This window comes from Melopsittacus undulatus, chromosome 3, assembly GCF_012275295.1.
Source record: "Melopsittacus undulatus isolate bMelUnd1 chromosome 3, bMelUnd1.mat.Z, whole genome shotgun sequence".
NCBI lineage: Eukaryota > Metazoa > Chordata > Aves > Psittaciformes > Psittaculidae > Melopsittacus > Melopsittacus undulatus.
In genome coordinates this window covers 93,365,039-93,377,406 of record NC_047529.1, presented here as the reverse complement: position 1 = coordinate 93,377,406, position 12,368 = coordinate 93,365,039, and the positions used below count along the sequence as shown (strand labels likewise).

The following is a 12,368-nucleotide window of genomic DNA, read 5'->3' as shown; positions in this document are numbered from 1 at the left end:
CTGGTATGTCTCAGGCCTCGATAGCTACAGAAAAGGTTCAAAGCTGGGCTTTTTTCAGTGGCTGTATCTCTGGGGAAGACAAACCCTGCCAGTTTTCAGAGTCTCTGCCTTAGACAGAGAAGGCTAACATCCTTAGTGACACCTGTAAAGCTCTGGTCCCTTGGAGGTTTCAGGCTCCTTGTTATACAGTCAGGAAACAGAGCCCAGAAACTGTGAGTTGAGTTCCCACAGTATTTTATTCCTGACCAATTGGATAATAAATCTGTTGACAGCAGAGATTGTGCAGCTTTCTGTAGCTACTGAGTTAAATAAGGCGTTTGAATGCACCTGTGAGGTCTTCACAGAGACTGTACTTTGCTGCTTTGATCTCCAAATGGTAGGAAGGTGCTAGATGAATAGTTAGGGGAATATTGGTGGCTTAGTAGCTTTCAAGAAATGGCAAGGCTACAGAAAATGTCTGTAGTTTATTTATTCTAAGGAAGCCTCACCTTCAGAAAAGCCTTTCTCATTTCCTTTTGTTCCTGCTGTTAATTCCCATGCTACATATTTTTGATGCATATTTCTGATGCATATTTCTATATTGAAATTAGCACTGTGTATAACAAGATCCACTTTAAAGTGGTCTTAATGTGCAAATACCCTTACCTTCCAGTATTCTGCACATCTTATATACTTTATTTCTTTACTCAGCTTCAGCAGTATGTAATCGTAAAGGAAATCTCGTTCTAGGAGATGGGACATTCTCTCATACATCAACTGCAGCAACATACCAGAGATAAGCATGCCACGATCATTGTCAAATAACATGACAGAGTTCTCCATCTCTTCAGGGTTGACTTGAGTATCATGGAAGACCTGCAGCAGTGAAAGAGTCTGTATGTCCCACACTCTAAAAATCTGGAGGGAGAGAACAGGGAGAAAATCTAGTACTGTATCATGATTGGATTTTCAACTACTTTTCATTTCTGTGATAGTAATATTATAGTTTCCAATGAAAATCATATTGGTACATCCCCAAATTAGCAAAACAAATATCAAAGGTACCTTTATCCCCATTTTACTTAGGATAAAAGGCACAGAAAGGCTGAGCTCTGTAATCTTGACCTGAGAAGTCCATAGGAGAACCAGGTCTCCTGAGAATTGGTTCTACTCCTTAATGACAAGATGGCTCAATTGTGTCATACTTTTCAGTCACTTACAGATATATGCCAGTAGTTCAAAAGCTTGTATTTGAGCTGGACTACCAAATGGTGTGCAACAGTAAAAAGATAAATTTCACAAGGCTCCAGATAAAGGAATTCCTGTAATTGACTGACAGCAGATGTTGGAGCAAATCAGGATCAGGAAACACTGCAGAAGGATTATTTTAATGCATATGTAGTTCTTGTGTTCTCTGTAAGCAAATGGTAGTGATCACAGCCTGGATACTAATCTGTAAGAAGCACTAGATACATTAGATATATTTTGTTTTACTTTCAGTTTCAGTGGAGAACACAATGGAAAATCACAGAATTACTTGATAATAATTGTATGTTATTCATCCTGCCTGACTGCCTGATCAAAAGCTATGTTGAACTTACTGCTATCCCACGCAAACTGCGCTTAGTCCTGCAGGAATTCACAGTTTAATTTCTCAGATCTCATGGCTTTCAGTGTGATGTATTTTCTTGCAAGAAAATCTTACTATAAAAAAAATTTCAAAAGTCATTCTGTCATCACATCTGACTGCAATTTTTATTCAGCTGCCAAAACCATGGTGAGTTTTATATAGGCATTTGTGCAAGGTATCTGTAGTCATTCACTCGTGTTACTAAAAGGTGGGGCTGCATTTTTAACTGGGATTTTCACATGTTGGAACAGTGCTCCTATCAATATCAAGAGTGCTGTGGGTGTGGACAAAATTCATTGAATCATTGCATTAAATGATCCATATAATGCAAGCCCACAGAACACATCAGGACAATCCCCTGAAATATTCAACTGATTTTGATAACTGATCTCCATCTTGGACAGAAATTTCACATAAATAATCCTGCTTCCTGTGCTACAGTCCCTGGAAGTCTTCCTCTCAGCTGTTCCTTATTCTTTGTCACTCATTTGACATCTTACTGGCTTTTCTTTGATGATCTTGATGCAGTTAGTCAAATTCATGGTCTTGGCCAGGAAGCATGAAGCAGCCAGCCTCCCCAGCTGGGGCTGGGCTGCTGTTTCTCTAAAAGAGCTGTAATTTTGGGAGGTCTGATGAAGAAAAAAAAAAAACCCCAAAAAACCCCTAGGAAAAATCCTAGAGAAATCTGCAGCCATTTGTTTGATTCATCACAGGATCTCCTGTGTTAATATTATCTTAAAGGTAGGTCCAAGTCCAAGGGCATCTGCAGCATACTGCTTTGGTGAAGTTTCTTGCATTATATTTCTGAAAACCTACTTGATTCACCACCAGGTAAAACCAGGTGTTGGTACATTAATCTGTCCATTGTGGATAGACCATCCAGTAAGCCCCTTGAAACCAGCCTGAACATCAGTCCATAACATCTGAGCATTATAACAGAAAAAGAATCAAATGAAATTTGGAGAGAGAGACTGGAAGCTCATTTTGAAATTACTGATTTTTTTTTCTTTTTGACTGATCTATTAGACAGTACAATGACTGGAATCTTTGACAAAGGCCAGACTAGCCTGAACATAGAACTCTGATTGGCACTTTCATATAGTTTCATAAAAGTTTTAATGGCATAAGCTACTTGCTAAGGCCATTAACAAGTTATGCCCCAAGAAATGACTTACAGCCAGACTTATGTCAGAAGTGCTAGAAAATACTATCTGATGCGTTAACTCAAATTCAGCACAGTCATGCTGCTACAGACTTATAAAAGTTGGTGACTGGTAGAAGGAAGACAGATTAAATTATAATTAAAAAAATTTGATTTGCAAAGTAATTGCTTTTAGATCATCTTTCCTAACACCAAGCTAGAAATCTGACAGGAAGAACTCTGAGGAAAACACAAGAACAATCTGTCAACCTCATAAATAAAAGGTTTTTTTTTTTTTTTTACAATTGAATTCACTACTGAAAACTCAGAAAATTCAGTTCCATAAAGTTGCTCACCTTTTAATACAAAGAGCTTTGAAAACTTTAAATAGCCCTGAGAAATACTTTCTATGCTGATTTGCAATTAGATAATTTTATGCCTGTAGAGCACCACTAATATATATCCATTTGACCCCTTAAAAACTTAACTGTTTGTGGGTGCCCTGAACCCAGGACAGTGGGGTTGGTTTTTTAATGTAAATATTCCAGGAAAAAATCATTTTACACCTATAAACACAGAAAGCAAGTGGTTTCCCAAATGGCATACAGACAATATTAGTCAGAAACATAGCCCACAAGTTTTGACTATTTCAGCTTTCTTCACCATAGCCTATTCCCTTCTTAATTTTGAAATCTATTTATTTCTCTGTTGAACAGAGTGTGTGCCCATTACAATTCACAGGCAATATGTCATGTCCTTAAAAATGCTTTTGATAACGAGGAAGACTTCACTTGTGCATATGTTCATGTTATGAGAAGTTCTTTTCAATTGCCAGGAATTATTTCTTCCCAAGACACACACACCATGACTGAGAATGAATGTTTATTACACTGTATGTTATAAAATGTTATGGTATAAGTCCTTTTTTTCACTAAAAAGAGGATCTCAGCACAGGGAAAACACCATTGCCAAAAAAGAGGCTTAAACAAACCATGCTAAAAGCCCCCACAAATAGAAAACTGTTCACTGTATGCAGACTAAAAATAGAGACAATAATGGATGAAAATTATTTAGGGAAATACACAGATTTTGAGGTTACTGGAATTTCCATTAGTATCCTGATTTTAAAGGAAGCAGGACAATTCTGAAGAGGAAGGAAAGAAAAGAAACAGATCAATCCTTTGGCACCACAGAGAAGCTCATGGTGGGTGTTTCAGAATTTTAAATAGAAGAAATTTTTTCCTGAATATTTTCTTTGTTTTCAGGAAAACTCAAAAGGAAAATGCTGTAAAGTACTTCTTACAGAGACTAAATTTTCCCTGATACAGTACTGAGTTAGAGGAATCATGTCCTACATATTCCTTGATAGGCTTCTGATTACATTTCAGTTTACTCAGACATTCAATTTCTAAAGCATTCCAAAAGAGAAACAGGCAGTGAGAAAGCTTGAAGAAAGAAATCCAGTTGAATAGATAAGATGGTGAAACTGTTCATCCACCTGACAGTAGACCAGCAAAAATAGAGAGAAGAATTGTGAAGAAAGTTGAGAAAGTTAAGGCAATGTTGCAGGTAGATCTCCAAGCTCGATTTTGGCACAGTCACAATTAAAGCATGTAAAAACAGTTAGTGATGATTTTACATCATAAGTGAATCTAAGTAAAAGCCTCTTGCGCTATTTCTCACTGCTTGTTCAGCTATTAATGCCAGTACCACATTAAGAAAATACAGTCACTTAAAGTGACAGCAAAAACCTGGACAAACCACTGTATTCATAAATCTCTTCCCTCCTTTCAGCTTGCTTCCTTTCCCATCCTGTGGTCAGAGATGGGGAGATTACATAGACCACTGTTCCACATGAGTGATTCCCACACAAGGCATCCCTAGCGTGGCCACTGCCCTTCAGTCACTGCTATTCATCTGCATCAGCACACACATGACTGCATGAATTCAGGCACAGAGAGTGGCAACAAAAGGCATGCAATTTGGAAATTGGGAGGTGACTAGGGGGAGTTGCCTTGGGGACGCTTTGTTAATAGTAACTTCATCGTCATACTTATTTACTGAAGAAATTTCTTATCTTGGCTGCAACAGCTTCAGCAAAGTACTTTGTTATCCTTTCCAGGACCATGGAATTTCCACAGACAAAGCAAAATTTGGAACCAAATCACTCCAGAATTCAGTGGGAGTTCTTGTCAAAGCCTTCTGAGAGCCCTTAGAAAAATTAAACATGTATATTTGCATACATAAGCACTTCTCTTTCAAGCACCACCATCATTCAAGCCCTAAAAATCGGAGCATAGAAAAAAGCCTGAGCTACCTTTTCCCTCTAGTCTAAAGCCTATGTTTTATGAGTGTGTAAAAACAGTAACACCCTTTGTTCTATTTTTCTTAATACACAGAGACAGACAAAGAGCAGATACATCTTACTAACTTAAATGGGAGCAGCAGAGGGAGGCAGAAGAAGGCAAATAGGACAAGACAAAATTGGTAAAGAAATATTTTACATGGTCTCAGTACAATAAAGTTCAGGTTCAGGAACACTTATTTCATGCTGGGTTGCTATGAGGAGGCCACTGTGGAAACATGCTTTGACTTTGGAGTAAGTGAATCCTCTTCTGCCCCTTTCTGTCCACAGTTAACTGAGACAGAAAAGCACCGAAGAAGCCCAGGATTTGCTGATGCTCCCACACCCAGCAAGAGATAATCCCTTCAAATTACTCCTAGTTAAGGATAAGAAAATGACCTTAATACACTGCTTTGAAGAAAGTAACAGCTCTCAAGAGAAAACAGTAACTTCTTTTTAGTACTTCCAAGCTCTCACATCCTGCAGATACTTTTTGTAAGTTAAGGAAGATCTGTTTTTTTTTTTGAAAGACAGACAACTTTCCTCAGTTTTACAGAATGGTGATGCTGCAAGCCTTTAAAACAGCTTATGAAAAAACACTTGTGCAGGAAAATCCAAAATCCAACCACTCTTGGGGCAGAAAGAATTTACACTAGCCATAGCATGCACTGTAGGCACAGACAGGAAGAGTAAGCAACAATTAAATCTGATTTACTGTTTGAGTGTTCAGTTCATCTGCCCCTATTTGCTACACTGTTCAACTGTGGTCATTGAAGAATCCACAGTCTATGTGGAATATTTACAGATTCATACAGAACCTCAAAGACAAAAATCACCAGGCATAAAGCACAGATCAGACTGAAGTTCTACTTGCTCTATTATTTAATAGAATAAGTTATCTGGAGAGAGTGTCATTGTGTGTCTTGTGATCCCTGAAGGTGATCCTGCAAAGTACTATAACTCACTGTAGTTATTAGAAGACGTGGGAACAAATTGATGTCAATGGGATTACTTGTGAGGCTAAGGCAAGGACGATTTAGCTCTAAGCATATTAATGCAATGTGGTGTAGCAGATGGTACTCTAACTAGTGTCTTATTCAGACAGTAATTTGGCAAAGTTCAAAATTATGAACATTTCAATTTACTTCCTTAGATAGTACCATTAGGCTGGTAATATATAAGGTTGCTTTCCTTTTGCCAGACACAGAGGAATGCTGGAAATAAATCAAACTGGTTTATATGCAATAGCAAGTCTACTTGTGTAGCAATGAGCCTGCAGGGTATTTACGGGGTGCTATGCAGTGACTGAGAGTGTGTAAAGGCCCTTTATGCCCCTCTCTGTACTCTGTGTGCTGACAACAGACCTACCTGATCCCTAATGCAAACATAAAATAACCCCCATCACCTCTGGCAAACAGTTTCAGTGGACATTTAGATGGTTTGTGGGTCAGGAGCAGGAGGCTAAAGGTGTAGGACAGAGGTGACTGCCTATGAACACGTGGATCAGAGGAGCTCAAAAAGTCAGGTTCTTCCTACCAATTTTGAGCCAATCTTAGAAGCATGCCCTCACTCTAGACATAAGGTTTGAAGTGATTTTACTTTTTCACAGAATCACAGCATCACAGAATGGCTTAGGTTGAAAGGGATCACTGGAGACTATCGTGTCTAAGTCAACTCTTCAAGTGGGGTCATCTAAAGCAGGTTTCCCAGGACCATGGAGACTCCACAACCTCTCTGGGCAACTTGCATCAGTGCTCATTTTCCCTCCCAGTAAAAGAAGCATTTCCTGATGTTCAGACACAACCTCCTGTGATTCAGTTTTCATTTCCTCTGGTCCTGTCATTGAGCACCACTGAAAAGAGCATGGCTCCACCTTTACTGATAAGTATCCTTTCTGATACTTATATATGCTGATGATCTCCCTTGAGTCTTCTCTTTGCCAGGCTAATTTTGTAGGTTTATTTTTATTTTTGCAGACTACTCAAGGCACAAAGTAATTCAAATGATGGAAAATGGGACAGGAAATAACAGAAAACAGGATAAGTGACATGAAAAGTCCAGAGAATAATATTCAACATTCTTGAAGGATTATGCAATATAAGAGGAGAATAAAATTCTTAATAGCTGGGTGGAGCAAATAAACTGAAGAGAATAAAAGCTTAGCAGCAAGAGAAGGATTAACTTTAACTTTCAAAGCAGTATATGAAAAATGTATCTGATCTAGATGTTGCCACAATTTCTGTGCAGAACGAGTGGAACAATTTTCCCAAGTGCCTCTTTTTCAAACTATCTCAGTTAAATTGAATATTGTTGATATACAGAACATTCTAGTAACAGCCATGATTAGCAAGGGTTTGACATAAAGTAAACATTGTGCTTCCAGCTCACCTGTTTCCCAGAAGACAAATGACTGTATTATAAATATATCCTTGAAACAATGTCATGTACTTTCAAAATAGGCTGAATAAAAATCCACACTAACCCACGCAGACATTGATACAATCACAAGACAGACAAAAGACATTTATGACTTCCCACAGGGATATTGCACAGCCAGATTGCCATTATACAGATCTGGAGAGAGAGCACTGGAGACTGATAACATTAAGGTTTGACTAAATATGCAGATGTCAGAAAATACAAAATACGTAAGATATCTTTACCTCACTTCATCCTCCCTGAAACACTTAAAAATCTGCTCTTGAGTTCTGTAAGAATAAAACTAATATATATATATAGCAGAGTTAATTTGATATGGGCAAATTTCAGCAAGGAGCTGTTTATGTGCTTGCATCAATTTGGCTGTATTAGGTTTTGAAGAAATTACAAATGGAATTAAACTCTGCCATGCCCCAGAATGAAGAAGTGAGAAGTCACCCTGTTTATTCTACTATTCTCCTGCCACATGTAAATGTGTGCATTGCTCTTTCAGTATTTGTTGCCAAAAATTAAATTACTTTTAGAGAGAAGAGGAAGTCTAAAGAACACTCCCTTCACTGATTTAAAATAAAAGTTTTTTTGCTGTTTACAAATGATACCACACAGTGGTGTGTAAAGGCTGGGAATACATACTCCTTGCACTAGCCCTGCTGATCATCAAACAAAACTGAGATTGTTTTTAGGTGCAGGTTTAAAACTTGCTCAGCTGACTAACTTAAGCAATCTAATTCAACCAAACCCACTGCTGGAGTTATTCTAGTAAAATAAATGGAACAACTGGCAATTTTGGCTCACTGATTTCCACTGACAACTCAAGTTAGGCAAGACATGAAATTGTAGCCTCCACTGTTCCAGCTGTGAATCCCCTCTCTACACTAGATGAGATAGAGTTTGTCACTGTTTCACAGCCTCTCAGTACAAGGGCTATGCAGCCTGGTCTGGAATTTGCCATGGCCTTAATCTTGTTTCCACAGAGCATTATGAGCATAAGATCATTTTTCATATAATGATCTGCTTCCTGCAGCTTCTCCAGTTTTAATAATCCCTGTCCCTATGAGGTTGTTTTTGTTTTTTTTTTTTTAACTTAATGCTTTCTGAATGTATTCAGAGTTCTGTTATATGAAAAGAATGAGTTATACATGTTTCAGGCTGCAGAATGAGAATAAGAATGAGCAAACTATAGAGAAGAAGAGCAATGAAGGACTGAATGATATGGAGAGGAAAAAATTAACACAGCAGAGGTTTCTTGTGCAGCATTCTTCTACCTAGGGTATAGTGTCAGGTTAGTTTTCCATTATTTCTCTACTCCACAGATTGCTCTCATATTACCCTATACTTGGTAGAACTAATTCTCCAGTTGATTGGGCCCATTTTAAAAAAGGCCAGCAATTTCTATTAAATTTGTAGAAAAATGCCTTTAGTGCCAATGTAACAACCAGGCAGATTAAGTACTTTTATAAAGGATAGTCTTGCCTTGCCTGGTTTGAAACATCCAACTCATGTCATGGTTCATCATCTAACTAGTGTATCCTGAAGCATCCAAGGATGCTGCTTAGCAAGGGATACACACTGTAAGTGTAGTTGTGATGAATGTGGTTCCTCTTGTTCTGTGATATATAATTTAACACAGAGAATAGCTTGTGTTTGTGGGAAATCTCAACATAAGATTTGGAACATGTTCCTATGATTAAGAACAAAGAGATCACAGTGATATTTCATATCTCCCAGTAAATTCACTTAACTGAACAGATGGAGAAAAAGACATGGCTGTGGAGTACAACTATAACTGCAGTGATGCACACTTGGCTTTAAGTTCTTCAAAACCTGGAGGATCAGGAACAGATCTGTTTCCAGGAATATTATATTCTGAAGCAAATTCAGCAGCCCAGAATTATGACAGTCGCTGCCTTGGCCCTCCCCTCTTTCTCAGAGTCACTACAGTGGAATTACTATATCATATGACTAAAGGGCATAAGAAATTATTTCCAAATCTATGGCTCTGCCTAATTTGTAGTTATTATGTTATAAACCCAAGAAAGTAAGTTTAACTTTCATGATAAGAGAATCTGAAACACATTATTTTTAATAGCTGCCTGACATCAGTTTAGTAATAATTTGTTCCATCAAGAAATTGTTAAAGTATTGGAGCAAAGTGTTCACGTGAAGATCTAGTGTGAGGAATCTTCGTTTTCTTAAATTGAGCAATCATTTGACTTCAAATTCCAAAACAGTTTCTTAATTCTTTCTTAATCTTTTTACAGTTAAACATCATAGAAGATTTCTTCAATGTTTTCCAGCAAGTTGCACTGCATCCTGGCCAAAGAGCCCCATTGTAAACAAAGAATCTGCTCAAAATAGTTTAGATGAATGTTAAGTTTGGCTTGTATTGGGTACGTTCAATATTGTTTTTAATCTAGCATCCATTTATCCAATAAAGCAATTTGTTTGTTCTGAAGAACTCTTGCACTTCAGAAATAAAGATAACCCTTCTTTGATTTCAGGTCTACAAAATCATGCTCTTCTCTTCACAGAGAAAATGTAATTTTGGGGATGTCTGAGAAAGTATTAATTTAATCTTCCTAAACTTTTCCCTAATTCTGCTATTCTGTCAAACAGCTAATGAAAAATCTGTTAACTATAAGGAGATTTTGTTTCCCTTGGTTACAGTGCTTCTGTGAGACCATTGATACCTGTCTGATGTATTTTCAGCAAAGATATATGGACTCTCCTTGTTTTGTTTCAGGAGCCTCCTATATCACAGTCAATGAAAGACGAAAACAAAGCAGAGAAAACTATTTTGAGTTTTCTTATGCCAACCAGATTGGAAAGCAAATTGGTCTTTGTCACAATAAAGTGATTGCCATTTTATTTGTAAAGTCCCTTAGACCTCTCTATGAGGGATCCCTTCTTTTTTGATATAGTTTTCAACTGTGACCACAAGAGTTACCTGTCTTCTGAAAGTCTCTATTATCTCTATTTCTTTATATTTTTGAGAAGTGTGATTTCTATTTATAATTTAAAGAGCTGTTTAAAGACACTTAGTTTTTAATTAAAACACTTTTACATATTCATTTTCATATACAAATGATCTTACTGATGTCATGTCACAACTCAGCTACATTTAGTTCAGATCAGGTGTCCACATACTTGGAGACTCATAAAATAAATTTTGCTTCCCTTGGAATCACACTTTGAATCACAGAAAGGCCCAGAAGGGATCTCAAGAAGTCTTCTGGTCCTTTACTTCCCCAGGGCCTTCATTCTTAGTTGCTTTTCTATAAATATCTTCATGTACATTCATTTCCCTTAAGTCATGTCTTACGTCTTATTCCATTTTTCCTACATGTATAGCTTGCAGGCTATCTGTCAAAACCCTCCTTCATTCAGCAGTAATGTATGACTAGCAAATGTATAGTTGCCTACAGAATAAACAGGTATAGATTTACAGGAGGAAGGGGGAATGGTTATGGCTCCAGGATTATGTGATGATGGGAGATTTCTGGTGATTTATTTTCAGCTAGTACTTTTAGAAGGATGTGGATTATTTTAAGAATAGGATTAAAGACACGAAAAGGTGGTATTTACGGGTACCTCAGTGAGCAGGAGTAAGCAGTTATGGCAGAGGAGCAGCACAGACAGAATAGCTCAGTAATATTTCCATCCATTTCCAACAAATCTTGCAATATCTGGTTGAAGAAGTTTTATTACTGATTTTAAACAGGAGGAGCTTAGGATCGATATAAGGAGGAAGTTCTTTACTGTGAGGGTGGTGAGGCACTGGAATGGGGTGCCCTAAGAAGTGGTAAATGCTCCATTCCTGGCAGTGTTCAAGGCCAGGTTGGACAGAGCCTTGGGCAACACGGTCTAGTGTGATGCGTCCCTGCCCCTGGCAGGGGAGTTGGAACTAGAGGACCTTAAGGTCCTTTCCAACCCAAACCATTCTATGTTTATATTAGTATTCCTGTTCATGGATAATACTTTGGATCAGTAAACCTTGTAAAAGGTGCTCTTCAGAAAGAGGTAAATGGTTGAACATGACGTATAGAGTCACCAGTGTAAGAAAAATTCAACCTATGGATTTAGTAGGCTAAAAGGCAGAGAGAAGAGTAAATGAAGCTGTAGGAAGCTTTTGCAGGTGATCACTACTGAATGGAGCATTCAGGTATAGGTTATGTAATAATTCTAGCAGTTGCCAAAGTAATATGAAATTATGGTTAATATCTACTGTTGTAAGTATTCTTTTGTCACATTCAGAAAGAAAATATGTCAAATAGCTCCATTCTAGTCTTGCTTCTCGATACAAAATTTTGGAAATTCTAAGCTAATACTTCACCTGTTATTAAAATAAAAGAACGGATGAGATTAGGGCTAGATGCCATCAAAAGTACTTACTCTAAACCAAATTTCTACTTGCATTTATAGCATTGATTTCCATGAAGTTAAATGTTTTACCTTTGCAGAGGAAAGGCTGATCACATGTTGATCTTTTTCATTTGTCACAATTTCCACAACACTATGTAGGTGCCCTGATAGCTTCCCTGAAGGCTTACTATTAACAGCAGGATGCCACAAACGAAGATATTTGTCATTTCCTGAAAGGAAAAAAAACCAAAACAACTAAGTAGTCACTGGTATTACAAATAAGCTTTGTAATGGAGAGCTGTGTTGTTAAGTGTCTTGCTTCCATCACGTAGGAAATTCCCACATAAGGATGTGAATTCTTCATTCTAAGGGCTGGACTCCAGCTTATGTTTTCATTGCTTATCCCCAAACTTGTATGAAAAGCACATAACTAATTTGTGTTTCAAAGCTTTTTCATTTTGCCAGAGGAATGT

At 37.6% G+C, this 12,368-nt stretch overlaps 1 protein-coding gene across 1 annotated transcript in view; it reads right to left on the bottom strand.

The window, feature by feature from the left end:
- WDR64 (WD repeat domain 64) overlaps positions 1 to 12,368 on the bottom strand; it is a 62,496-nt gene that overhangs the window by 24,267 nt on the left and 25,861 nt on the right. The window contains exons 11-12 of the mRNA XM_031046241.2: positions 11,986 to 12,125; positions 771 to 897 (exon numbers count right to left, since the gene is read on the bottom strand). Of these exons, the coding sequence (XP_030902101.2) occupies positions 771 to 897; positions 11,986 to 12,125 (267 nt within the window). The remainder of the gene's footprint in view (positions 1 to 770; positions 898 to 11,985; positions 12,126 to 12,368) is intronic.